Source organism: Mustela nivalis (assembly GCF_964662115.1).
Source record: "Mustela nivalis genome assembly, chromosome: 19".
NCBI lineage: Eukaryota > Metazoa > Chordata > Mammalia > Carnivora > Mustelidae > Mustela > Mustela nivalis.
This window is the reverse complement of record NC_139038.1, coordinates 31,068,193-31,095,492: the sequence shown is the minus strand read 5'-3', so window position 1 is coordinate 31,095,492 and position 27,300 is coordinate 31,068,193. Positions and strand designations below refer to the sequence as shown.

The window sequence follows — 27,300 nt, the reverse complement described above, 5'->3', positions numbered from 1 at the left end:
TATAAGGACTGACTTTAAGATTGGGAATTTTCATGCCTTTTTGGTTCATTGTTTATCTGCTTGGTTTCCTTGCATGCTAGGCATTCATTCATAACTTCATGTAAATGTTTGGCTAATAATAGCGTTTACTTGGCTGTTTGCATTTCCTATCCTATCTTGGTTATAAGCAAGGGGTGTGGAGTCCGACTGCCTGGGTCCTCTGCATCGGGACTCCGGGCAGATCCTAGCCTCCCAGAGCCTCAGATTCCCGGGGTTATTTTAAGGGTTTACTGAGTGAAGGGTTTACATCTAGAGCACTCAGAAGAGGGCCTAGCTGCAACGGTTTTGAGGATGATAAAGTGTACACACAGAGTTTGAGAGAAAAATGTTTTCATTGTACCCGTGATCCTTGTAAGAGAAAACTCTGGCCTTCTGTCCTTGGAAACTTATCTGACATAGGGACACAGCCTTGCACACCAAGGGGGCCACGGTAACATTGTTGATCTTCTAAACAAGGAGGAATCCTCATGTCCAGCACAAGAGTTACCTTGTGCTTGTCCTGATAGCTGTGTAGCCATTACAGATGCTTGCAAATAGCTGTCAGTAACAGAAGCGCTTTTATTACTGGAACATGAAACACGAACACCGAACTCGGGGTCAGAAAGATGGGCAGCGAAATGGATCTACAGCAAAATCTCAACAATGTGAAAACCCACCACAAAGAACAAGACCCAAGGAAGTACAGCACATTCCATCAGTGCTCATCTCTGGGCAGTGGCATAATTGGCATTTCTGTTTTGTTGTTGAAGCAGCCAACCTTCCTCAAATGAGTGTCGCCCTCAAAATCAGAAAGTTATTAAACTATATTAATATCTCTAGGTAGTTGAATTACTTGATCTTCCAAAGCTCTGGAAATGGATACATTAAAATATTAAACCTTAATCTGTTTAGCGCCAGTGCATTGAAACAAACATGTATTGAGTACCTCTTCTTTCTTTCTAAAACATTACCTAAATGGTGTGCTAGGGCATTGTGGGTGTGAAAAGATGGGCAAAGTGCATGAACAATCATCATAGAAATTTGGAGGTTGAGGGGCGCCTGGGTGGCTCAGTGTGTTAAGCCTCTGCCTTCAGCTCTGGTCATGATCTCAGGGTCCTTTGATCGAGCCCTGTATTGGGCTCTCTGCTCAGCAGGGAGCCTGCTTCCCAACCCACCTCTGCCTGCTTCTCTACCTATTTGTGACCTCTCTCTGTTAAATAAGTAAAATCTTAAAAAAAAAAGAAATTTGGAGGTTGAGATGTGGTGGGTATTTGCATCTACCAACAGCAAACATTTAGAAAATGAGTATTTCGGATGCTACGATTTACAACAGCATCAAAAAAACAAAAAACCATCAGTTACCCACAAATAAATCTAGTGAAAGATGTGCCAGACCCTATCCAGCCAACACTGAAAGAAATGTAAATGTCGTATTACCTTATTGTAAAGATGTCATTTCTCTCTATTTTTAGCTAGAGATTTAGGGCAATCTTAAAAGAAATCTTAGCATGTATTTTTGTGGAAGTTGAGAAGGTGATTTTAACATTCATATGGAACTGTAAAGGGCCAGGAATAGCCAATATAATAATGAAAAAACAGAGGGGGAAAAGTTGGAGGACTTCCATTATCACACAGCAGGATTTCTCATAAATCTGCAATAATCAGTGTGATATCAGGAGAAAAGTACATGATCATTGGAACTAGAGCATTCAGAAAGAGTTTCCACACGTGCAGTCATCGAGAAATGACAGAGGTGACATTAGAGTGCATTGGAGAATTCAGGACCTTTTCATTAAATGATGCTGAATCAAGCAGATTTCCATATGGAGAAAGTGAATTTTGGCCAGTGTCTTACACCATACACAGAAAAGTCAGTTCTAGATGTATGCTAAGTCAAAATTGCAAGGTGAAACAGACTTCACAGTAACAGGTGCTTGCTACCCTGCTGTCTGTCTCCTGTTCCCGTGACCAGGGCTGGAGAACTGCCCATCCTCTGGCTCATCGCCGGACCCCTGGCCCCCAGCTTCTGAGATTTGTAAGGAATAAATCTTGTGACTCTCATTCCTTTGCATGGGTGTATTGAAACGACACGTTTGATCAAAACGACCCCATGGGTTTCACTTCCCCGTGTTCCCGGAGGGGGGAGCGCCTGTATGAAGGGAGCTACCTGCTGCCCCCGTGTGGGTGGCTGGTGCCTCTTCATTCACCTGCATATCCTTAGTTCAGCACCTGCCCCGCTTCTCAACACAGGCGTTCCCAAGAGATGCCAGGAGTTGAAGTCAGGGCTGGTCCTAAAGACTTTTTTTTTAAAGATTATTTATTTATTTATTTGACAGACGGAAATCACAAGTAGGCAGAGAAGCAGGCAGAGAGAGAGGAGCAAGCAGGCTCCCTGCTGAGCAGAGAGCCCCATGCAGGGACTCAATCCCATGACCCTGAGATCATGACCTGAGCCGAAGGCAGAGGCTTAACCCACTGAGCCACCCAGGTGCCCCTGGTCCTAAAGACTTTTAAGCCCTCCTATCCCTTTTTCGGGGGAGGGGGGTGTTTTCGGAGCCATAAAAGCCACCGCCTCTTCCACTGGGCCAGGAATGTGTTAGTGGGGTGCTGTAGAAGCCATCATCTCCCCAGAAGGAAATGCTGGAGTGGGGAGGATCTGCCCTCCCCCTCCCTTCACCCCCGAGCTGCCAACGATGCCTGTCCAGCAGGGTAGGAGGCACACTATGGGTCACATGCCGAGTGCCACTGATGGCCATGGGGTGGGGTGAGTGAATGCAGCGACGCTGAAACCTTAGTGGAAGCTGGTTCAGAATGCAGACTTGGGGCCCTGCGCCCAGGCATCGGCTTCGGTGGGTGTGTCTGGGGTGGGGAGTTAGAATCCGCAACTGAAAGGGGACCCTTGGAGCACAATTTGGGGAAAACTCTGCTCTTTGAACTTCTTGGGGAGAATGCATGGGAGGGGAGGTGGAGGCAGAGATTCATGAGTGGGTCCTCCTGTAATTCATCCAGGGTGCCTCGGCGCCGTGGAGGCGCTTTCACACAGGGGAAAGCTGGCCGCCATGCCCAGGTGCAGCCCGGCTGGTGGATTTGGACACAGGTCCGGGAGATTTCTGTATTTGGAGAGCTGTGTGGAGTTACTGTATTGAACGTTGCGTGAATCTTTGATTCAATCATTAAGGGACTCATTGTTTTGTCTTTAAAATATAACAAAGAGCAACAATTTTCAATAAAGCCCACCCCCCCAAAGCAGATTAGGCCTGACTGTGCCATCTGCAAGGTTCTGTGTCTGTATACCCTACCCATTTTTAGAGATTTTCGATGGTAGGATCCTGTCTAGTCCCCTGCCTTGCTCTCATCAGCCCCACCTCCAAAGTGAAGGAAGCCATCAAACAAGTCAGAAGGTGACTCCTCTCCAGTCAGTCCCTCTTGGTGTCCCTCTTTTCCTCCCAAACCAGGACAGCTAAAGTCAGTCTGGGGACCCTGGAGATGCTTTTTATTTTATTATTTTTAATTGTTTCTTCAAGTTTTTATTTAAATTCCACTTGGTTAACAATGTAATTAGTTTCAGGTGTAGAATTTAGGGACCTTGTTCATCCCCCGTGTCACCCCTCCCCCTCCACCGCCTCCCACCTCCCTCCTGGTAACCAGCAGCGTGTTCTCTAACGTTAAGTGTGTGTTTCTTTGCTTGCCTCTCTTTTTTCCCCCGGTTTGTTTTGTTTTTTCAATTCCATCTAGGAGTGAATTCCTATGGTATTTGTCTTTCTTTGACTGACCTCGTTCGCTTAGTGTTACACTCTCTAGCTTCATCCACATCAGACACAAAAATATTGAAGGGAGGGGGCGCCTGGCTGGCACAGTCGGTGAGATTCTTGATCTCAGGGTTGTGTGTTCGAACCCCATGTTGGTTTAGAGATGACTTAAACATAAAATCTTTAAAAAAAAAAAAAAAAAGGGACGACCCTGAGGGAGGGGCGGCAGCACCTTTGGGAGCCGGGGTGTCCACATCCTCAAGTCTCCTTGGAAAGGATACATGCACCCCGAGATTTAGGGCAGCATTATCAACAACAGGCCAATTATGGAAAAGAGCTCAGGTGCCCGTCGCTAGATGAATGGTGTATAGACACAGTGGAACAGGACTGCGCCATAGAAAAGAGGGAAGCCTGGCCATTTTATAAGGACGCTCTTAAAGCTGTGTGCGTGGTACTCCTGGGGCATCTGGCCAGACTCTAGTCCCCACACCACCCAGGATGGGCCTCAGTGATTCTTCCGGTTGCGCTGACACCGGTAGAGGCTGGAGGGTGGGACGGGGTCCACCTGCCTCTACCCCAGCAGCACAGGTCTGGAGCCGAAGAGGCCTCCCAGGAGCATGTGGGTGGGTGAGGCTCCGTGCTGTAGCCTCCCAGACCCACCTCATAGTGGGTACCCGGCAGGGGAGGTCAGTGCCTTGAACTGTGGGTAACCCACTCTGTTTGAGCTCTGAGTTCTGATGGGCATTCCAAGGGTTGTCTTTTTCTTTTCGTTTTTTTAAGATTTTATTTGTGACAGAGAGACACAGCAAGAGAGGGAACACAAAGCAGGGGGAGTTGGAGGAGAAGCAGGCCTCCCGCTGAGCAGGGAGCTGGATGCAGGGCTCGATCCCAGGACCCTGGGATTATGCCCTGAGCTGAAGACAGACACTTAACGACTGAGCCACCCCAGATGCCCTATGATTTTTTTTTTTTTTTTTTAAGACTGACTGACTTAGAGAGAGACACTGTTGGCATGCATAGTGGGGGGTAGGGCAGAGGGAGGGTAGAGTCTTAAGCAGACTCCTTGCTGAGCCCAGAGTGGGGAAATCATGACCTCCACTGAAACCCAGACTGAGATGCTTACCTGAGTGCCCCACCTGGTGCTGCTGCTGCTGCTGCTGCTGCTGCTTCTGCAGAGGGAGAGGGCCAGACTCCGAACTAAGCACAGAGCCCAACATGTTTGAACATGGGGTTCAATCCCACAGCCCTGAGATCATGACCTGAGCTAAAATCAGGAGTTGGACGCTTAACTGACTGAGCCCCCCAGGGACCCCCCAAGGATCGTCTTGATTGCACGCAATCTTTGCCCCAACAACCGGCTTTGCGATCTCCTCTCCCTATCTGAGCCTCCGTCTCTCTAAACCTCTGCATCAGCCTGGCTGAGGGTTTTATACATGATGCTCAGCCTGGGCCATGTGTCTCCTGTGGCTGCTCCGGCATTAGAGAGTCCTGATGGTTCGGAGTCTCTGGGTGGGCTCCAGTAACCCACTTTATCCAACCATCTAGGTGATTGTCTTGCACACTGACGCTTGAGGATGGCTGTCTTCAAGAGCTCAATGATTCTCTTACATCTGTTTGGGTCAGCGTGTGTCCAGTTAACATTTCCCAGCATTGTCTGCCTTTTTTTTTTTTTGGGTGGCGAGTTATTTCTCCTCTGGATGAGAGTTGGGCTAACCACATCCGAAAAAGCACAGCCAGATTATCCCCAAAAATCACTAGTAGTCGTTGAGCCTGGTGTGTATTTCGGTCGGTAATCCTTAATTTTCTTTGCTTTTTTTCAGGTATTTGTATCATGTCTTGACCAAAAACACCACAGTCACAGAACAGAACCGGAACCTACTAGTGGAGACCATCCGTTCCATCACTGAGATCCTGATCTGGGGAGATCAAAATGACAGCTCTGTATTTGAGTAAGAGTTTCCCATGTTTCTCGTTTTTTGCCTCTCCTTCCTTTGAATATTTTCCCAAATGTATGCCATGAGTCATTGCCGATGACGTCAGGATTTGACACCCGTTTGGGTCTTCTGCAGATTTCTATCTATATCTGTATAGAAAATGTCCTTGAAACACTGGAGAAACGTAAGCTGACAGTGGGAACCTCAGGGAAATGAGTGTCCCAAAATCTGAAAACATGATGGATAATTTTCTCAATAGTGTCCGACAGTCTTCCCAAGGGAAGGAGAAAAGTTAGCTTCTAAGTGAACTGGAGAGACACGAAGAGCTCATCTTTATTGTGTTTACTGCTGGGCCCAGTGCTGAGCTCTCCATGAGATAATCTAAATCTCCCTGCTGCCCCGGGGGTGGGGGCCTTCGTGTCCTGAGTATCACCATTTCTGCTCAGGGTCGCACACTGGTAAGCCGCGAAGGGGCTTTTCCTCATTCGTGTACTTCCTCGGTGAGCAGTTGTAGGCCAGCCTCAGTTTCCTCATTTTTTTAAAGGGGGGAGGGGCAGAGAGAGAATCTTAAGCAGGCTCTATGCACAGGGTGAAGTCTGAACGCAGATTTGGGTCTCACCATCCTGAGATCATGACCTGAGCTGAAATCAAGAGTCAGATGCTCAACCGACTGAGCCCCCCAGGCGCCCCTCTTCATCTTCATAGAGAAAGTTCCTGCCCAGTGCCTGGCACAGGGTAGGCAGTCAAGAATTGTTAGCCCATGATGATTTATAAAGAAATCTGCATTATGGGACAATTCAAAAGTCCAGGCTGGAAACTGTGGACTGCTGCCCCAGCACACCTGTCTCTGTGTCTGAGTACAGAGGGATCTGGGTTATGACAGCCACCAAACACAGATTTTATTTTTATATCAAATAATCTCAACTCTCAGTATTGAGGCCACTTAAAAAACCCGTCTAAAACAAATAAAGGTGTTCTGTCTCCCGCCTGGCTTCTTATTAGATATTCTGATTTTCCAGCTAGCTCTCTGTATCATCAGTAGGGTTATCTAAGATAAAGCTATTTTTGGGAAAATCAAACCTGTGACACTGGCCTTTTCCCCAAAGGAAAACACGAGTAAGGAGGGAGGTGTTGTCTGCAAATGCCACTGGCTTCCTTTGCAGATGCACAGGGCATTGATTGGTTGGTTGGTGTGTGTTTTGGAAATGTGAATGACCTTTGGGTTAAAGATTAGAAACCGTGTTCCCCTTGACCAGCTTGGACTTTCTGAGCCCATCTGTTGTCTCAGAAAAACTGCTGAGCCCAGCAGTTCCTAAATGGTTCCCTGTTAGGGTCCCCAGGAGAATTTATTTTTCTTTTCTTTTTTTTTTTTTAAAGATTTTATTTATTAATTTGACAGAGAGAGAGAGAGATCACAAGTAGGCAAAGAGGCAGGCAGACGGGGAGGGGGAAGCAGGCTCCCTGCTGAGCAGAGAGCACCATGCGAGGCTTGATCCCAGGACCCTGAGATCATGACCTGAGCCAAAGGCAGAGGCTTAACCCTCTGAGCCATTCAGGTGCCCCGAGAATTTATTTTTCATCCATTTCTATATTTTAGAATAATTTTAGATTTATAGGAAGGTCACAAGGATGGTACAGGAAGTTTTCAAACAGCCCTCTCCTGTCTTCCGCCACTGTCCATGTTTTATCTGACTGGGGTGCATTTGTGGAAACAGAGAAGCTAGCCCTCTCGTGTTCATGTTGAGTAAACTCCAGACTCGATTTGGATTTTGCCAGTTTTTCCATGCAGAGCCCCTTGCTGTTCTCGGAACACAGCCCAGCTCCCACAGTGCATCTCGTTGTCACATCTACCTGGCCTCTGCCAGCTGTGACAAATCTTTAGTCTTGTTTTCCTGACCTTGATGGTTTTGAGAAGTCCTGGCCAAGGGTCCTGTAGAAAGCCCCCTGCCCCCGTCTGGGTTTCTGTGATGCCTTTCTCAGGATTAGCCAGGGGGGTTGTGGGGGAGAAGACCACACAGAGGGGCAGTGCGCTTTTCATCCCATAGTATCAGCAGTCAAGATGTTCCCTTGCTCTCTGGTGAGGTTAATCTGATCTCTTGCTTAAGGTGGTATCCGGCCAGGTTTTTCTGCCCTAAAGCTACTCTTCTCCCCTTTCCCTGCACTGTTCTTTGAAAGAGAGTCCTTCAGTTTAGCCCACCTGGGGGTGGGGGGAATTTAGCTCTACCTTCTAGAAGGGGGTGGTGAGTATCTACATACATTATTTGAAATTCTTCTGCATGGAAGACTGGTCTCCTCTCCCTGTCTATTTTTCTAGTCATTTATTTGTATTAATATGGGCTTGTGGATGTTTGTTCTATGCTTTGGACTGAAGTAGACTGTGGATCCAGTACTGTTATTAAACATTGTGTTACTAATACTAAATTACAACACAATGCTCGTGATAGACTTTGTGATCCCGTACTTTGCTATTTTTTGTGTTGTTCCAGGTCTGTCTCTGGACACTTGGGGGCCCTTTGGGGTTCGGGTCCTGTGTTCCTTGCCACACCCCATCCTTCTGGTTTTTTTGAGCACTTCCTTACTTTCCGGCACTCTAAGATGCGGCACGCTCCTCTTGTGTTTTCCGTGCCCCAGATCTAGAATTAGCCATTTTTCCAAGGAACCCCTCCCTCCTCTAGGGAGTTTTAAAAATCCAGGCTCCTGGATTTCGCACTAGACCTGCAGAATCTGCCCGTGTGGGCCAGATCTCGATATAGACATTTTAACAAGTTCCCAGGTTGGTCACGGTGCCGCAGTGAGCCTGCTGGGGTGTGCTTGCGAGTCACTGATTTCTTCAGCCTGAAGCAAAGGAAGACAAAATAGGTCAAATGATAGCCATGTTCTGAGGGTCAGCGTGCATGGCTCTTTTTGGTAGGCAGGCTCCCAGAATCAGAATTGGAAAAGGTTTGCGTTCATGTTTTTCTGGTTTGCTTATTCGTTTACCTTTTCATGAATTCAAACAGAAGTTACGCAGCACTGAGCGAGAGCCAGGCCCATGATCCTGCCATTGTGGAGCTGACAGCCGAGGGGGGAGAGAACCCCCCCACTGGAACCAAGTGACAGACACTTGTCACTGCAGGGACCTGTTCCCAGTCATCCAGATGAGCAGTTACCTGGTCTTAGCTAGCACACTGAGAACACATAACTAGAAAACACCATTTTCTGCCTTTCAAGAAAGGCATCAGGGGTTCTGTCTCCATTGCAAGACTAAAAGAGCCAGCACGTACCCCCAGAAGTCCATGTCCCCAGGCTGCTTGTGGACAGATGTCCTGTCTAGAACAAGAGAGGCAGAAGCTGACCTGGGGGCTGGGTAGCCCCCCAACCCCTTCAATCCCTTCCAGTTCTTTCCCCCCAGATTTGGAAACTCTTATTAGCATTGTCTTGAGTCTTTGTAGGTAATTCTAGGTGGTGCTGTTTAACATGCAAAGATAGGAAAGTAAAGGAAGGAGACCTAGTAAGGAAAACTAAGAAAAGAGAATATTGGATGGGAAAAGCGGCCTGGCGGGTTTCTTAGCTCAGGTAGGTAACTGCGTCCTCATTTAGCACGTAGAGATCTTCCCCTTTCTGCTTCCGCGGATCACTGCTGCGCTGTCATTGCAGGGAGACAGTGCGAGAGGCCGTCTTTAGCTTGGGGGGATGATGGTGTCCCCCGGGAAGCCAGGGCCTTGCAGATGCCTCTGGCAGTCAGGGACGGTCCGCGCCCGTGTGCGGCGCACGTGATCAGCAGATGATGTGTATTTGCACGTGTGGAAGCAGATCACTGACACCTTCTTGTTCTCTCCCCAGCTTCTTCCTGGAGAAGAACATGTTTGTTTTCTTCCTGAACATCCTGCGGCAGAAGTCAGGCCGCTATGTGTGCGTTCAGCTGCTGCAGACCCTGAACATCCTCTTCGAGAATATCAGTCACGAGACCTCCCTGTGTAAGGACAAGCCCTTCCCCTCCCACCACTGAGCTCTAGCAGCGTGGGGCCCGGCGTGGACTTCGTGTCGCCTTTTGCGTGTTTGTGCTTCTTGTCCGTGTCTGTGTGCTTGGGCTCCTGTAACAAAATGTCCTAGACTGGGGGCCGAGACCACGGAAACTGACTTTGTCAGAGTTCCTGAGGTTTGAGGTGCCATCGGGGCGGTTTCTGGTGAGGCCTTTCTCTCCGGGTCTGTAGATGACTGTCGGTCGCCTTGTTTCTGGTGTGGCCTATCTTTTCGTGTGTGTGCATGGAGAGAAAGTTCTGGTGTCTTTACCTGTTCTTAGAAGGACAGGAGTCTTTGATCAGGGGCCCATCCTAGGACCTTGTTTAACCCTAATTACCTCGTTAAGGCCCCTCTCTCTAAATACACTCAACAGCGGTAGGGCTTCCCAGCGTGAATGGTTATATCGTGCAGTTCGGTCCATAACACTTTTTATGCCTGTGAAGGGCTGGGGGTGCTCCCCTCTGCTCTGTGACTCTGGGCTGTTCGCATTTTTCTTTATAATTTGCTGGGGTCGCTGAATCATTAGCCAATGGAGTAAGCTCTAGAAGAAGCAGGGCAAGGAAGAATAGCCCAGGGCTTGCAGGGGGTGGGCTTTGGCAGCTGACTTGCCTGGGGGGCAAGGGTATGGCTCCTGAGTGGCTTCTCTGCCCTCACCAAGCCTGAGCTCTTTGTCTGAAACAGCCGCCCTTCCAGGCAGGTGCTGTCTGTTTGGTGCCCAGGGAGTTCCATTCCATAGCCTGTGGGGACCGCTCTAGCCAGGCCAGAATCCAGAAGGGCCTCAGGCCAGCGGAGGTAGTTCAGTGGTCCACAGCTGGGCGTGATTGTGCCCCTGGAGGGCATTTGTCAGTGCCTGTGGACATTCTCGGTTGTGGTAGGGGGTGGAGGGGTGTTGGCATCTGGTGGGTTGAGCCCAGGGGTGCTGGTAAACATCAAACAGGACAGCTCCCCACAGTAAAGGATCATCTAGCCCCCAATGTCAGCAGAGCCAGGGGCAAGAAACCTGGTTAGCTCCTTTTCCTTGCTGCTTGACCTCAGCTTTATTACTCCAAGATGGCTACGCAGGTCCCAGGCCCTGCCCGCCGGTAGCAGGGAAAAGAAGACAAGTGACTGAATGTCTGTGTCAAAGGCAGGCTATAGGTCCCCAAGACGGGTTTAGAAAAAGTTTCGGTGCGGGGGGGTTGGGGGAGAGGAAGGAGGTAGAGATGGAGGTAGAAGTAGAGATGGTGGCATTCTCCCTCAGGAGGAAGCAGGGGGAGGCAGGGAAGGGCTGTGCACGCAGCTCCGGGAGCAGCCACTAGGTGGCGCTGCCGCCCCAGGAGTCTGCTCACGCTTCCCAACAAGCGAGAGTTGACTTACTCTCCCTGAGTGGTTTCCCGCATTAACAACTTTTGTTACCCTGGATATAAATTGTGTGCGGTTTCTGAGAACTCTGAGCGGGGAAGACCCAGCTCGGGGGTGCAGGCCCTGGACTCTGACCCACCAGGTCCCAGGCCCCACTCTGCCACATCGGCCTTGCATGTGCTCCGGGGGTGGACTCTCGGCTTTCAGCTGCAGCTTCTGTGAAGTGGAGATGATCTTGTATCTGGAGAATGTGGTGTTGTGAGGGTTCAGCGTGACAGTGGCTGTGCAGAACGGAGCCTGGGGTCTGGCAGGTGGAGGCGTCTACTCGAGCTGCCTTTTTTTTTTTTTTTTTTAATATTTATTTATTGGACAGAGAGATCACAATCAGGCAGAGGCAGGTAGGGGGGGGGGAGGCAGGCTCCCCGCTGAGCAGAGAGCCTGATGTGGGGCTTGATCCCAGAATCCTGGGATCATGACCTGAGCTGAAGGCAGAGGCTTTAACCCACTGAGCCACCCAGGCGCCCCTCGAGCTGCTTTTATCCTGAAATCCAGCGTTACCCCAAATGTCTGTTCTCGGGTAACCCTGTCTTAGCCCAGCTAGCTTCAGTAGTTGGGACGGTAGGATATGCTGGAGTTTCTGGATCATAGCTCTTTTTGAATTAGGACTGGACAAGGGGGCCGTGCTGTAAGAAACGCAGGCACACGCCGCTGTCTTTAGGGAAAACTCACCAGAGCACTTTCCTAAACCCTGCGGAAGCGGCACACACATCACCGCCTTTTACAGCACTTCGATCTGGGGCGGGTGAGGAGGACACGTGACTTTGGCTTTTATTTTTATCTTCCAGTCATAGGAAGAAAACGTCCCCATTCTAAAACAACAAAAAAAATCAAACGGTACGAGAATATAGAAAACAAAAGTTCTACCGAGCGTCTCCTTCACGGTTCAGTGGACACAGAGCATTTTGCCATTTGTTTTCCGTTTTCCCAACTTGCTGCTGTATCTTAGATTTTCATGCAGCCCGTTCACGTGCCCCCACTTAGTGGGGCTCCCCGGCTGCGTCTTGCTGAGCCCTGCGTTCTTCAGCCTGCCCACAGGCCTCAAGGTGGTTTCCGGGTTTTCATTATTACCAGCAGCCATTTCACGAGTGCACCTGTCGCCTGTCGATTTTGGTAACCTAAGTCACAGAGGGCCCGAGGGACTGAGATTACTTAGAGACTCCTGGATTGAGAAAAGGATACCACAGAAAGTCGGCCACCCAGGGAGGGGGTAGGCAAAAAATCCCAGCCCAATAATAGAGGCACCTCGGCTGCCCCCACAGTGGCCCTCACCACCCACAGAGTCATAGCGTGGAGACCCTGGAAAAGTCCCCACCGGGGAATGATGGGAGTGCGTGGCTTTTCCAGCTCGAGTGCAGCCCGGAGGCTCGTGGTTGTAGTCTGAGGCTGCCAGCAGCAGCATCTGTGCCTCTGGTGGCCCGGAAGCCACCAACCGGTCACAGTGGGGCTCCCCGTGACATCACCGTAGTCTGTCCTCCTGCCAGCTCATTCATCCCCAGCCACAGCCAGAAGGACAGAACAGGGAAGAAGGCCTCAGCATCACCTGGGCTACTTGTTACAAGCTAAAAGTCCAGGCGGGTAGGTTGTGGACTGTGCAAACAATAGAGCACTGCATAGCCAAATGGAGGAAAGGAGTGAATTAGTGCCCTGCTGTGTGAGGCAATGTGGGTACCTCTCAGATGTGACTGGTGAGAGCGGCCAGACATGGGAAGCTTATCCGTGATGGTCCGGGATTATGAAGCTGTAGAGCCGGCAATACGCGTCTGCGTGATCCCAGTCAAACCAGGGCTTGTGGGCAGGGGAGGGGATTGGCTAGCCTATCAGGGGGCTTCTGCGGAGTTAGACATGGGTTCTCTCTGATCTGGATGATTCTTACGTGGTGTATATGTTTGCAGAAGTTCATCAAGCTGGACACCTAAGATCTGTAATGTGTAAATGTGTGTGTTTGTATATACATATGTATACACATACATATATGTATTTATTTATGTGTGTATATGTACACAGACTGTATTTATATACATAAAAGTACTCAGGTACTTGGATTTAAGGTTCATCTTTCTGTACGTTTCCACACATATCCAGCTGTACATGTAAGAGTTGTGATACGTGTAGTGTCATTTTTAAACAGTTAAGTCAATTAAGATTCTCAGGACTCCCAGCCCAGATCCACTGCCTCCTCTCTTAGAGCCCCATGATTTGCCTCAGGAATTGTCAGAATCAGGAGGTACTGAAAACCGTGCTAAGACGACAGACTGCAGGACCTGTTTGTAAAGCCAGGAACACCCAGCATGCTTTCCCGAAGGCAGTGGCTTTCCTGAGGGCTGGCTCTGAGGGCGCGACCCAGCGGTGGGCCCTATTGGCCCCTCTCACCACGCCGGGCCTCTGGAAGGCTCCTTGGGGTGCATTAGGTGACGTCAGCCTTTTGAGCTGTACTTTGGTTTAGGTTGGATACCTCCTTGGGACCAAGTAACGGTCTGTTTCCTGCCCCCCACCCCGAGAGCAAGTGTGCTTAGTCCCGGAGGGCCCGTGGTGGAAATTGGGAGCCTCCGCCCAGGAGCACTAAGACGAATGGTGGCAGCTGCCACCACGGTGTGCTTGCTTTGTGCCCCTCGCTGTCCTTAGTGCTCCGTCTTCTTTAGCTCTCACAGCAGACCAAGGAGAAGGTACTGTTACTCCTGTTTTTAGATAAGGGGACTGGAGAGTGGGGCGGGTGAGTGGCTTTTCCAGGGTCACCAGCTAGGAAGTGGCAGGGGTAGCGTGGATCTAAGTCCCCATCAAATGTGAGGCCTCTGAAATATGAGCGCCCCCCCCCTTTGTTTTGGTAAAGATTTATTTGAGAGAGAGCACGAGCTTGAACTTAAGCGGGGAGGAGAGGGAGAAGCAGGTTCCCCACTAAGCAGGGAGCCCGATGCAGGGCTCGATCCCAGGACCCTGGGATCACGATCTGAGCCAAAGGCAGAGGCTTTACTGACTGAGCCACCCAGGCGCCCCATGAGCAGAGCTCCTTAGCATGCGGAGTGTACTGAGTCCACCGCAGAGATCTGAGTCAGGGCACGGGGCTGGGGCCCAAGATGCCTCGTGTCTGACGAGCCCCACGTGATGCTAGGCCGTGGGTCAGAGGCCAGGCTCCCAGCCACCGAGCTGCGCCGCTTTAACCCTGTGTGCCTGCAGGTACAGTTGTCGGTCCCATTCTGTCTTTAACCATGGGGGGCAGCGAAGGTGGGATGGTGCAGAGCTCACGGGCTGGCAGCCCACAGTAGTGGGGAGCAGCGCCCGCTTTGCAGGGTGGCTGGGGAGGACTCAGAGGCTTGTTTGGAGAGGACCCAAGGCCCGGATCGTGAATTGCAGGCCCCTAGGTTCCAGCCCACTGTCCGGCATGAAAAACTAGCTGGTCCCGCGGCCACCATTGCAGTCGGGATGCAGCCTTCGGATGTCTTCCAGCTTCCCTTGCATAGCTGGAGGCTCCCCCGGTGCTGGGCCTGCATTTCTGCAGGGGCTGGGGATTTGGGGGGTGGGGGGTGGCTGTTCTGTAGTTGGCCCCCGTACTTTAGGCCCTCACCACCCAATCTTCATTATTGGGCCCCATTAGTGCATGACATTGACACACGCTTTGAACTAGTACCTGACTTGCAATCCCAGCTCTGGGACTAACGGTCTGTGTGACCTCTGCAAAGTTAACCAACCTCTCTGAATTTTTTTTTACTTCTCTGCAAAATGGGGAGAATGGGACCTGCTGGGCTGGATTGGATCGTTGTGGTGACCATGTAAAGCCCTGAGCCTGGTCCTGGGCGTGTGGGAGGGATTCTGCATCAAGCAGCTTTTAGGGAATCACCTTGCTGTATGGGGAGAAAAAAAAGTCCCATAGCCCTTTGTAGCATTCAGGGATGGCAGTGTGACTCTTGCTGCCAACATGGGGCAACTTTTCATCAAATACAGTGTTTTCCCCTCATCTGTGGGTGGTTTGTGAAAATACCCACACATCTTCCCTACCCCCGGCTCTATGCTGAACTTCATCACGAAGGAAAAAAGTGTTCATAGGTTTTTTCTATTTGGTGTAGGAGGGAGGGGTAGCCTGGGTCTTTCTCTCCATTGGCTCTTGAACTTGCTTGAGGCTGCACCTAGTGGCTGCCTGATTTCTGTGCTGCCTAAGGGTGAGGCTGCTCCCAGTTGGCCTGTTAAAACCCCAGAGACCCAGAGGCTTGATGGCTTCGAGCACAGTCAGTCCTCTGTTAGCTGACTCTGTCTGCTTAGCTTTCCTCCAGCACGAATTAACCTGTTTTGCTTTGTGTTTTGTTTTTTTTTCCCCCTCCCTCCAGATTATTTGCTCTCTAATAACTATGTAAATTCTATCATTGTCCATAAGTTTGATTTTTCTGATGAAGAGATTATGGCATATTATATATCATTCCTGAAAACACTTTCGTTAAAACTCAACAACCACACCGTCCATTTCTTTTACAATGAGGTAAGTGAGTTCCAGAAAGGTACCGTGCATTGGGGTGCCAAGCTAGCTGGTCAGAGTGGAACCTTTGGGCTGGGTGGCCTCATGTCTGTTTGACAAAGCACTTGTGTGCTCACCGTTACCTGATTTTCATAATGACACTGTTTGACCTTAACCTGCTTTAAAAAAAAAAAAAATTTTTTTTTTTTTTTTTAAATTTAGAAGTCCCCTCTCTGTTTTGAATGTAAAAATCAGTTTGTGCTACCCGAGAGCATTGCGTTCTCGGCAGGGAGAAGTGCCTGAAAGTTAACTTGGGGTTGTGCTGCCCCATGGGAAAAACCGGCACTGTGGTCAGCCCCGGCTTTGCCACGTCCCTGCTGTGTGACCTCGGAGAGGTCTCCATCCTCTGAGCCTGAGTCTTCTCATCTGAGAAAGGGGATGGTCATCTACACTTTACAGGATTTTCCAGGGGTTGAATGAAATGAGATGATATCTTCAAAGTCCCTAGTATAAACCAGACTTTAAAATCATACCCACTGTTGACCTTCACAAACTAACGTCCCTGGTATTCCTTGGGAGAATTACTAGCAATTTCAGTAAATAAATTGTTGCTGTTTTCATAGTGAAAAGGAACTTGATAAGGTCAGTTGATCTCACATACCAAAAGGTACTGATGCCGGCTCTCCTGGGGCTGGTTCATCCTGTGGCTCAACTGCTTCATTGAGGACGCAGGCTGTTGATCTATCTGCCTGTTCTGCTGACCATACAGTTGGCAGCTATCCTCAGGGTCGACTCCTCATGGCCCCAGGATGGCTGCAGCAGCTCCGAACATCACATACACACCACTGCCACAAGTCCTGAGGAGATCACTTCCCTTCTTGTGTTCCTTTTTAACTTCCCAAAACACTTCTTTTCCAGAAGTACCCCCAGCAGACTTCCTCTTGTGTCTTCCTGGTCAGAATTAGGCCCCATCTCCCCTGTGGGGTGTCAGGAATATGGGAGCAGCCTCGCAAGACAGCTCTGCTCGGTCTTTCACGAGACTGGATGTGAAGGCTGGATGGGGCAGGGGGATCTGCTTCCAAGGTGGCTCATTCCTATGGCTGTTGACAGGAGGCCTTGGTTCCATAGGCTTCTCCAGTGGCTGCTTGAGTGCCTTCATGGCACAGCAGCTGGCTTTTCCCAGAATAAGCAATCCAAGAGACCAAGACAAGCTTTTGTGACCCAGCCTCAGAGGCCACACACTATCTTTCCTGCCATATTATTTAGGTCACACTGGTGGGCCCTGACTGGGTGTGAGAGGGGATGACAGCACGTGAATACAGGCGGTGACAGTCACTGGGCCATCCTGGAGGTGGGCTGTGACATGGCCACATGCTGTCTGCATGGCAGCTGTCTTCTGATTGGTGGTCATGTATGCCGCACAGCCCCGCTCTAGAGTCAGACCTTCCTCTCAATCATACCGTTTAAGTTGTGGGCAAAACCCGTCCAGCTGTCCCCATGGGAGGAGGCGAGAACAGCCTGAACCTTGATCTTCTTTGTCTAGATTAGGAGTGGGGAAGACCTGGGCTCAGAGGGAGGAATTATTAGTCATCACCCACAACCACAAAATGTGTAGCAGTTTGAAAAATGACCATCCCGTGGCCCAGTATCTGCCAGATGGTAGGTGCTCGGGTCCAGGGACATGTCGATGGTCTTTGCCAGAGGCTCTCCCAGGCAGATGAAATTCAGACCAGAGAGAGGTACTGCCACTCAGGGGCAGCCTGGGCTGGTGTACACTGGGTTGGGACCCTGAGATTCTGGGACCAGGGCAGTGCTTCTGGAAAGAACATCCTGCTGGTCACCGGAAGTGGGCCCAGTTCCCTCTTGTATATTTCCAGTGCTGTAGCTGCCACTTTCTAAGGGCACCCATCTGGTGCTCCCAGTGGCATTGCCCTCATTAGACAGATGTCTCCTTGCTGGGGGTTGGCTGGTGCCTCTTCCCCACACCCTCAACTGCCCGTGGGTGCCCTTGGAGCACGGATGCAGAGCCGTGTGGGAAAACTGGCCAGGAGAGGGCAGCAGAGCTCGCCTCATGTGGCTCTGGGCCCAGATGCCCTCCTGCTTTTTTCTCAAGGCCCCAACAGAGCAGTTCTCTGCTTCTGAACTGTTTTGATCCCTTCTGATGATATCTTTTTTATGCCAGCAGATTCCCCTAAACCCTCCTCCTCTATGGTAATGTATCTACTTGTAGTGTTTCTAAATAGAGAAACGTGTCCTAGCCAGAAGAGATTCCAAATGTCGTAAAACTTCACACTGGCACCTTCATTAGTTTAAGTGGCCTCTAATAGTAACAACCAGCCTCAGTGCTGAGCGCTTGTTAGGTGTAGGCCCCGGCCCCTGCGGTCATCTCAGGGAATCCTAGCAGCTGTGAACTGGGATTTGTTATCCCCATTTTGTAGGCGAAGGCTCAGAGGCTTAGAGATATTAGAACCCAGCACGCAGCTGCGAAGTGGCAGGACGGACAAGCCCAGGCCCGGCGTTGTCAGGACCCTTTCTTCTGTTTCTTCTGGGATAGTCTTGCCTCCCCATTCCTTCCCGCATTCGCCCCTGGGAATGAACCACTGGCTTATGGTTCAAGGGGGATAATTTTTTTTCATTTTTTGCAGAAGTCTATTAGGATTCAGGAAGCTGGGTGGGGGGAGTCCTGCCCTTTGGGTTTGTAACCTATTTTTGGTACTCCTTTTGTTTTAAGCACACCAATGACTTTGCCCTGTACACAGAAGCCATCAAGTTTTTCAATCATCCTGAAAGCATGGTTCGAATTGCTGTAAGAACCATAACTTTGAATGTCTACAAAGGTAAGCTTCCTTGGGCGCTCACACCTCATCTGATTCTAACTTGACAGCTGGGATTTGCTGTCATGAGTCCGTATACACAGTTCTCCGGTGGCAGCCAGGAGTTCATGTAGGACAGCTGGGGTTGCATGTCTCTTGAAAGACTTACAGTCATGGAACATTTAATAGGCCCCTTCCGTGAAGTTTTGTGCCACTGCCTTTGCCTGCGCTCAGTTCTGCTTGTCGAAGTCTCCGTACAGACATGCGGTAGCAGTAAGGTCCTAAGAAAGGTACATGTGGGGCTCCAAGAAGCCATGTGATACTTAGATAAAGCCTAGTTGTCTTCTAAATGTTATATTTACATTTTTGTGTTGCAGGCTGTCAAATGTACTTAAATACAGCAGGGGGGTTATGGGATCTTTAAATAATGTATAGAAGTATTTCATGTCACGAACAGCAGAGGGCAGCATTGTCTTCTCAACTGCAAAGCCCAGCAAATTCCCCTTTTGTCAAGATGTACTTAGTTCCCAAACCCTTGCACTGGTTCCTGCCCATCCTGGCACAAAGGCTGGCTGGACACAAGTTCCTGGCCTGGAACTGCCCTCCGAGGGCACGCCTTCTCTGCCTGACCCTGGGGTTATTCCCTCTGGAGTCACCACACTGGAGCTGGGACTCTATATTCTCAAGGACTAAAGGGTTTTGACCTTCACGGGTTATGAGTCATGATGTTATTACTTGCGATGACCCCTAATTGGGGTGAGGGGAACTCCTCAGGGACTCACTCCAGCCTGGTTCTGGGATTGCTTTAAATTGAGGAGCCTAAGAGCCTGGTGGACTCCCCCCCCACCCCACCGGGCCTGCACACCAGGGTTGCAAACTGAGGGCTGGAGAGCTAGATCCAGCCCTCAGATGTGTTTTGATTAGCTTAGGTATTCCGTGAAAAGATACAGAGTTGCCAGTATTTAAACAGGGGGAGATCTTGGGTCACTTTCTGGATTTCTGACTTAAAAGTAGAGACTTGGCTGCTCTGGGCCTACAGGCTTGTAAGGCAGTGGTGGGCCAGCACTGAGAAACAGCGCCTCTCCCTGGGGCTGAGGCCCAGGCTCCCTAGTTCACAAGCGGGGGAGGGTCGCCCTGCCTCACTCACTGAGTCACCAGCCCACCCAGCCGGCTGCTGAGTCTGTGCCCTGGTCTGAGCCCCAGTTCTGCCGCCCCTGCTCGCTCCTTTCTCTTGTTCTCTTCCAGCCCGTATCTTTAGATGCCTCCTGCCCTCGCCCTCTATCCTTCTGAGCAACTGTCTCACCATCCCAGTTCCTAACCCTGTTAACTGTTGTCTGTTTTTTGCCTTTCCTTCAATGACGATTCCCGTGTTCCTTATTCCAGTGTCATGTAAGTTATTAACTTCTGGTTTTCCGCTTTCTTAACTTATCCTTACATGTAAATAAAGGAAACTTGCCTGAGAATGGTGTAGTTTCCATTGTAGTCACTCTAAATGCACTGCTGATAAGTGGGCTTTCTGATTGCACTATTAATGTTTAGCCCAATTAATTCATTTTGTTAACTATGAAAATAGCGTAAGAACTGCCTTGATGTGTATGGTTTCACGATTAAGATAACCATTTTTCAAGTGTTCCCAGGAAAGACAGAAACGGTTCAGATTATAGCAGAGAGCTTTTTCATTGTGGTTTTGGTATTTTTTTTTTTTTAATCTCCCCAGTTATTTTTGGTAGCTTGACTTTTTTTTTTTTTTTTTCCTCCTCCTTCTTCTTTTGTGGATTTTCTCAGTGGATAACCAGGCCATGCTGCATTATATCCGAGATAAAACTGCTGTTCCTTACTTCTCCAATTTGGTCTGGTTCATCGGGAGCCACGTGATCGAACTTGATAACTGTGTGCAGACCGATGAGGAGTAAGTAACTGCCTTAGGGCAAGGGGGGTGGGTGGGCTTCCCAGGCAGAGGGAGGAGTTCCAGGAGAATTCCATTTTCATTGAGGAAGAACAGAACACTAATGCAGAACCCCCCTGTGCGAGGGCAGAATGTGGACTTCTGTCCTCTGAAAGGTTCCACCCACCCGTCCACTTTTTATAACTGTGGAAAGTTAGTAACGACTCTCATACCTCCTGGCGTGGAAGAGGGTCACTAACCTCACACCCGTAAATGGGGCGCCAGGCAGCTGGTAAAAAGAGTGAGGTGATCTGCCACCTGGTGAGCGGATAAACACAATGGAGCGTTTGCATACAGTGGGATAGTAGTCGGCAGTAAAAAGAAACAGCACGGACCCTTGGCACGCTGTCCTTGGACCTTGAGAGCATCATAATCAGCGATGGAAGCCAGATGCAAAGGCCCACGCTCTTGTGACCCCATTTTACATGAAATGCCCAGAACAGGCAGGTCTGGAGAGACTGAGTGTAGACTAGTGGTTTCCCAGGGCTGCTGGAGGGTGTGTGTTGAGGGGAAAAGGGAACATGGGGCTGTTTAGGGAGGAGGGGCTAAAAATATTCTAAAGTGGATCAGGAGGAGGGTTGGACAACTCCGCGAATGTACTAACAACCATGAAATTGTACCCGTTAAGTGGGTGAATTTTATGGTATGGGAATTATATCTCAGTGAAGCTGTTTAAAAAAGGCAAACAACATAGCAGATTAAGATGGTAATTTGGGCCCAGAATGATGAATCCAAGATTCATCAGAGCAAGATTCCTCCAAGTCGGCACTATTGATCTTTGGAACTAGGGAATTCTGGGTTCTGGGGGGCCCATCCTGTGCCCTGTAGGAGGTTTGGCAGCATTGTTGGCCCCCCCACTAGATACCAGCAGTGCCCCTCTTCCAGTGGTTTCAACCAAAAACGTCCCCAGACATCGCCAGATGTCTCCTTTGAGGCAAAATCGCCATCCGTGGAAAACCACTGCCCCAGAGTGACAGCTGAGTGGAGCCCTGGTGAGAGAGGCTCCCCTGGGCGGGCATCCAGGAAAGGGGTCTCCTGGGGGACGGGGCTGAAGCCATAGAATAAGAGCCCCGATACTGGGAAGGAAGCAGGAGAGGTGGGCGGCACATCCAGTAGGGCGTTTGGGAAAACCGGGACCTTCATGGAGATGAGTAGTCCTGGATGGGACGCATAAAGTGGCACTGGATTCCAGAAAAGGCAAAAAGTTATTCCAGGAAGGAAGCGGACTCCTCATCGTCTGTGTGGCCCTCCGGTGAATGGCTGGGGTGATGTCAACACCGACTGTTGGTCACTATCAGGGGAGGGGCGGAGGGAACGCCTAGGGTTCCGGCAGAACAGGAGGTCGTTATATGATATCTAAAGGACTCTATTTGAAAATAGACGACCTTGCAGATTTTCTAGAGGTTATTGGGGTGGGGAAATGTCCACAGATACAACTCAAAAGTTAAAAGGTGCCTTCTCTGGAGAGCAGGCAGGGGTGGGGGAGGCTGGGCCAGGGCTGTTGTGTTTTATCATCAGCTTTTCGATACCCTTTAACTTTTAAACCCATCTACATATATTTTAATATATAATAAATATGTATATTTAATATATACTTTTAATATATAATTAGTGTGTAATGATTTAAAAAGTGAAGTGTGTGAACTGTCTTGCTGAAGAAAAACTTCCACAGTATCTAATTAAAATTAAGTGGAGGAAAAGGTTACAGAACACAGTCTCAGGTAGGTGGGTGGTGGGCTTATAGGTACTCACCATACTGTTAGCCTTTACAACATGTATTTGCTCTGTATATTCATTAAATAGCTTTTTAGAGTATAATAAGAATTTTTAAAAATTATGTGAAAGAGGGATGTGTGGGTAGCTCAGTGGGTTAAAGTCTCTGCCTTCAGCTCAGGACTTGCATAGTCCCAGGGTCCCAGGATCGAGCCCCACGTCCGGCTTTCTGCTCAGTGGGGAGCCTGCTTCCTCCTCTCTCTCTCTGCCTGCCTCTCCGCCTACCTGAGATCTCAGTCTGTCAAATAAATAAATAAAATCTTTAAAAAAGAATTATGTGAAAGAAACAAAATCCTATTTTTACTTAAAAAACAACAACAACAACACATATGGTTAGAAGGAGAGATACATCCTTCCTACATTTAGATGTGGTTATAGGGGGACATAGAGATAGGAATAAGAAAACAGACTGTAGGGACACAAGTCCCAAAGTGTTATCTCTTAGTGGTTGGACAGGAGACCTTAATGTCTTTTGCTTTTTCTTCTTTAATTTCTTGTCTTCCGAAATGACCATCTGTTACTTGAGGAATAATTATAATACACACAAAATGTCTTACCACAGCTGCATGCTCTTTGCAAGAGACATGACTCCGGGGGTAGTGCAGGTGTGCCTGCTGGCTGTTTTGGGGGTTCTGTTCTTGGAAAGTGTGACACTGATGAGCTGTGGGGCCCAAGCAGCATGCTTGTTGTTTTACTGGAAGGAGACAGAGACCTCCTAGGGCCTGGGGTCAAGTGTCACATCCTCGCGCTGTCCCTCCCCAACCCGCCCCCCCCCCGCACTCCCCCTCCCACCCCGCCATATGCTCGGGGCCAGGGGGTTGGATGTGGTCGCTGAGGCCTGCTTTTCTCTTTGGAAGCCCTCTGGAGCATTTTAATCAGCGAGGATTTATTGCTCCAATAATACTCCTTATCTTGGGAGGCGTGGGATCTTGCCACATTGACTAGTGGTCACTCTTGTGGAATGGCTGCTCAGGCAGCTGGGTTTTGCTTTATTTACCCATTTTGTTTTGGGCTGTGGTGGTGGTGGTGGTGGGTGAGTTGTTGTGAGCCCCCCGCAGCGGGTGGGGGGACTCCAGGAGTCCCCTGCAGTCGATTACAGTCCACCTGCCCGTTTTCCCTTTGTGTATGTCGCCAGTGGGGCCAGTGTAAGGGTCCCTCGAGCCTGTTTGCTGGGTGAATATTTGTTGCGTGAATGAAACACTCCCACTGACTTAAGTCCTTCTTCTTGGCAGACACCGGAACCGGGGGAAGCTAAGTGACCTGGTGGCCGAGCACCTGGACCACCTGCACTATCTCAACGACATCCTGATCATCAACTGCGAGTTCCTCAATGACGTGCTCACGGACCATCTGCTGAACAGGCTCTTCCTGCCCCTCTACGTGTACTCGCTGGAGAACCAGGACACGGTGCGTCTGGGCGCCTGGTCCCCACCGTGCGTGCGGGCTGCAGGCTGACTTTAGAAGGGGAAGAATGTTCCCCTTGAAGAGGACCAAACTTTGCTAAGGGACCAAGGCTTTGAGCTTGAGATGCCTTTCAAAGTGCACTGGTTCTTCTTTCCTTTTATGTCCTAGGGGTGGAGGGGGAGGTGGAGAGAGGGAAGCCTGGGAGGAAATGCGCATGTGCGTAGGGGAGCGGAGCAGTTAAAGTGAATGAGGAAAGAACATTGACGCCAGAAGGAAACAGGAAACCTCTATGAATTTAGGATTTTGGTTTCTCTGCATCCTTCACTTGAGGTATTCTCATACCTGGTGATTCTTTCTGATAGTCGCCAGAGTGAATTGATCTGCAGAAGATCCTGGCAGCCACAGAACTTGCCCAGAACGATGGGAAGGGAGGGGCTGCACTTCGGAAAAGATCCCAGAGCAGTGACTGTTCACTTAGGCTCAGAATCCCGTGTGGAGGTTGAAATGCACATCCATGGGGACCTGCTCTCTGTCTCAGGGATTTTGGCTCAGTGGATCTGTGTGGACCACTAGTCTGCAACTTTAACCTGTCCCCCAGGTGGCTCTGAGCTGGCCTTCTCAGATCCCACTGTGAGAATTTCTGCCCAGTCCTTCCCAGGGTTATGAGGCAGTGACCTCAGCAGGAGGCAGGACAGGGCCTGTTGGCTATTGTGCGGGGGCGGGGGGGGGGGCAGTCTTTGCAAATGTGCCCCAGAGGGTTATAGCTTTGTTTTTGGAGATGGAACATGGAGATTCTTTCTAAAAACCAGTAAGTAGGAGAAAATTACAGCTCTAACTAGATCTGCCAGAGGCAGCTCTGGGAGGCAGAGGGAAAGCATGGAACTTGGAAATTTCAGACCTGGGTGTAGATGCTGCTTCTTCCCTTTCCTCCCTCAGTGGCCTCGGCCACGGGAGCTAACCTGCCTGAACCAAAGCAGGGCCCTGAAGGCCCTCTCGGGGTTGACACAGGATGGAGCACGCTGGGGTTGCCTGCAAACGACGGGCTTTTCCGAGGCCAGAGGACCCCAAGCCCTCCTTGCCCATTTTGAAAGCTCTTCCTGAGCAGAGGCCTCTCCGCGGGGCGGCGGGCTCTGTGCCGCAGCCGGGGGACTTTCTCATTCCTGGTCATTTAAGGAGCTAGTTCATCTCCTGGACCTAGCCTCTAATCCGTGACTAATGCTGAAGGATTTCTCAGGTGGAAAAACAGAGGCCGGGAGAGATGGTATTAGATGGGCTTAGATTGCGAATTTATCTTGCAGAGTGGCCTTCCCACAAGTACCAGGAAAGAACAGCCTTGGGGGCACGGGGGATGTCGGGGACAGGGCGCCTTGCCTTCAGACAGGTAGCTTTTAGCGTCCTGTGTTTTGTGCTGCTCGTGTGTGTGTGACGTGGACTTTTCTCTGTCTCTCCCCTAACCCTCCCCAGGGAGGAGAACGCCCGAAGATCAGCCTGCCGGTTTCTCTCTATCTCCTGTCGCAGGTATGCTTTTTCCTCTGTGTGTGTGCCCAGCCACGCTGGGGGGTCTTTCGGGGGACCAGGCCACATCACCCCATCTTCCTTCTGTGTCCTCCATCTTGAAGCAAAACAACAATAAGGAGAAGGCGGGTGGGGGTGTTCTATTTTCCAGACACTCAGTAGCGGGGCTGGTATCTTCTTCGTGGTAGTGGGTGGAAATTGGAAGAAAGATGGAAAGTGAATCAAAACTGGCCTGCTTGGTTTTTACCGTGGGGACTGGGGTTTTCAAACAACCAAGGAGTGTTCTAAATACCCCGGAAATATGGACGGCGTGGGTTTTATTCACAACATTTTGAAGTAAGCCCCTGACCGTAAGACCCGGTGTGTGTATCCCTGCGGCAGCCTTGCTCTAAGAAACTTCCACTATGAGGCTGTTTTTAAAGACTTTTGTCATGGTTGCAGTTCCCAGATTACCTTCTGGAAGGTACCTCCTAGCGGCCTCCATTCCCAGATTTGCGTCTTGAGCCAATTTGTCTGCTCCCCCTCCTTAAACAAGCGTGTTTCCTTCTCATAATTATGTAATATTTACAAGAAGGGAAAAACTCCATGGTGACCCAGTTACATAACTTGAAAAATATTTTTATTACAAGCCGTCCAGACTTTCGGGCCATCTCATTAGACTGTCAAGTAGTCGAACGTTTGACCAGAGCTCTGTTCCCACTTCTGCAGCGGCCCGGGTATTTCCTGGCTTTGCCGAGAGAATGGCCTTCTGGCTTGGTCCCTGGGCCATTTGGAGATGGAGGCAGAGCCGAGAAGAGTCGCAGCCCTGGCCTCTCTGTGCTGGCTAAGCCAGCCGGGGTCCACACGTGGCCTGCTGCTTGCTCCCCCTTGGAGTCTCGTCCCGGGGGCTCCGTCTGCCTGGAGCCCTGCACCAGTGCCCACTCCTTCTGAATGCCCCTCTGTGCAGCCAAGCGCAGCACAAACCCCAGCTTCCCTGGCACCCTTGTCCGCTGCCTCGTTACAGATCTGCCCGAACCTCCTGCTTGGGATTCTGGGAGTCTGGGCAGCCAGATGCGCAGCCACAGGAATCCCAAGGAGAACACTCCCAGGACCCCGTAGCTGTTGGGGCGCTGCGCGGACAGCGTCCCATCTGAGGAGTGTGGGCTCAGGCCGCGCCCTTTCTCTGAGAAGCCCCTTGCTCCTGTATCCTTAGAGGAGGCCTATCGGCTCACGCACTGATGACTTGTGCAGTATCTCATGAAAAGCAGAGTGTGCGATTCAGCATCCTCAGCCGAAGTGACAGGGCCCGCTCTCCCCTGCATTTTCAGTTAGCTTTTTCATAGCGATGCCCCAAAATGTGTGAAAACCTTCAATCAGGTAGAAATCTCATGTCTTTGGTCTCTACGTCAGAGCATCCTTACAAATTATTTGATAAGCACAGCTACGAAACCAAGAAAATTCACGTTTACCATGTTAATTTAGTGTGACCGGGGATGCTGTCCTTGGAGAAGTCTCCCTCTTACTCCCGTCCCCAGGCACCCGGTCCCATTCCGCAGGTGCAGCAGTGTTCCAGTGTCTGGCAAGGCTTTCTCTCCCTCCCTCTTTCTTTCTTTCTCTCTCTCTTTCTTTCTTTCTTATCCTTTTTTCTCTTTCTTTTCTTTCTCTAACAATGTTTATGTTTGTAATAAATTCTTTAAGTTAAAAAGTTCAAACAGGTAAAAACCGAGTTTCCTTCCTACTTTTGGTTTGTCACCCGATTTCTGTCCCCAGGGACAAGTACAGTTACAGGGTTTTCCTGTGCCCTTCCAGAGATGTTGCCTGTGGAGGCGGGGAGGTTCTCAACTGGGGGTGATTTTGCCCCCCCACCACCCCAGGGATGTTTGGCAACATCTGGAGACATTTCTGGTTGGGAAGAGGCCAGAGAGGCTGCCAACATCCTCCAATGCACACGACAGCCCCCCTGCACCATCCCCCCCCCCCGCCCCTGCAATAAAGAATATGGCCGGATACTAGTGCCCGGGTTTAGAAATCCTGTTCCGTGTGTATGTAAGCAGATGCAAATGTGCACACACGCCCTTTTTCTGTATAAATGGTGGGTATGTCCCAAGCTGTGCTGCACCACTGGTGTGGTCTTGGTATTTTAAAACAAAGTAGCAGGTGTGTCTGATCCAGCTTCCAGCACCCCCATTCCCAAAGCCGTTCTGCTGAAGGTTAGGCAATAGGGTGGGGCAGTAGGGCCATCCCAGACAGCCCCGCCCCTGCTGATTCTGCCTGCTGGCACAGCTAGGCCCGACTCTGGCTCGTGTGGCTTTCCTTCCCCGCAGCG

At 50.1% G+C, this 27,300-nt stretch overlaps 1 protein-coding gene across 14 annotated transcripts in view; it reads left to right on the top strand.

Moving 5' to 3' along the window:
* The window catches only part of CLEC16A (C-type lectin domain containing 16A), a 206,455-nt gene that overhangs the window by 6,933 nt on the left and 172,222 nt on the right, over positions 1–27,300 (top strand). For all 14 annotated transcript variants that reach the window (XR_014306364.1, XR_014306365.1, XR_014306366.1 and 11 more), the window contains exons 2-8: positions 5,588–5,716; positions 9,524–9,657; positions 15,421–15,569; positions 18,277–18,382; positions 20,144–20,267; positions 23,309–23,483; positions 24,945–24,998. Coding sequence is in view for 11 of the 14 variants with exons in the window: in XM_082714132.1 (XP_082570258.1) it covers positions 5,588–5,716; positions 9,524–9,657; positions 15,421–15,569; positions 18,277–18,382; positions 20,144–20,267; positions 23,309–23,483; positions 24,945–24,998 (871 nt within the window). In the remaining 3 variants the exon portion in view is untranslated. The remainder of the gene's footprint in view (positions 1–5,587; positions 5,717–9,523; positions 9,658–15,420; positions 15,570–18,276; positions 18,383–20,143; positions 20,268–23,308; positions 23,484–24,944; positions 24,999–27,300) is intronic.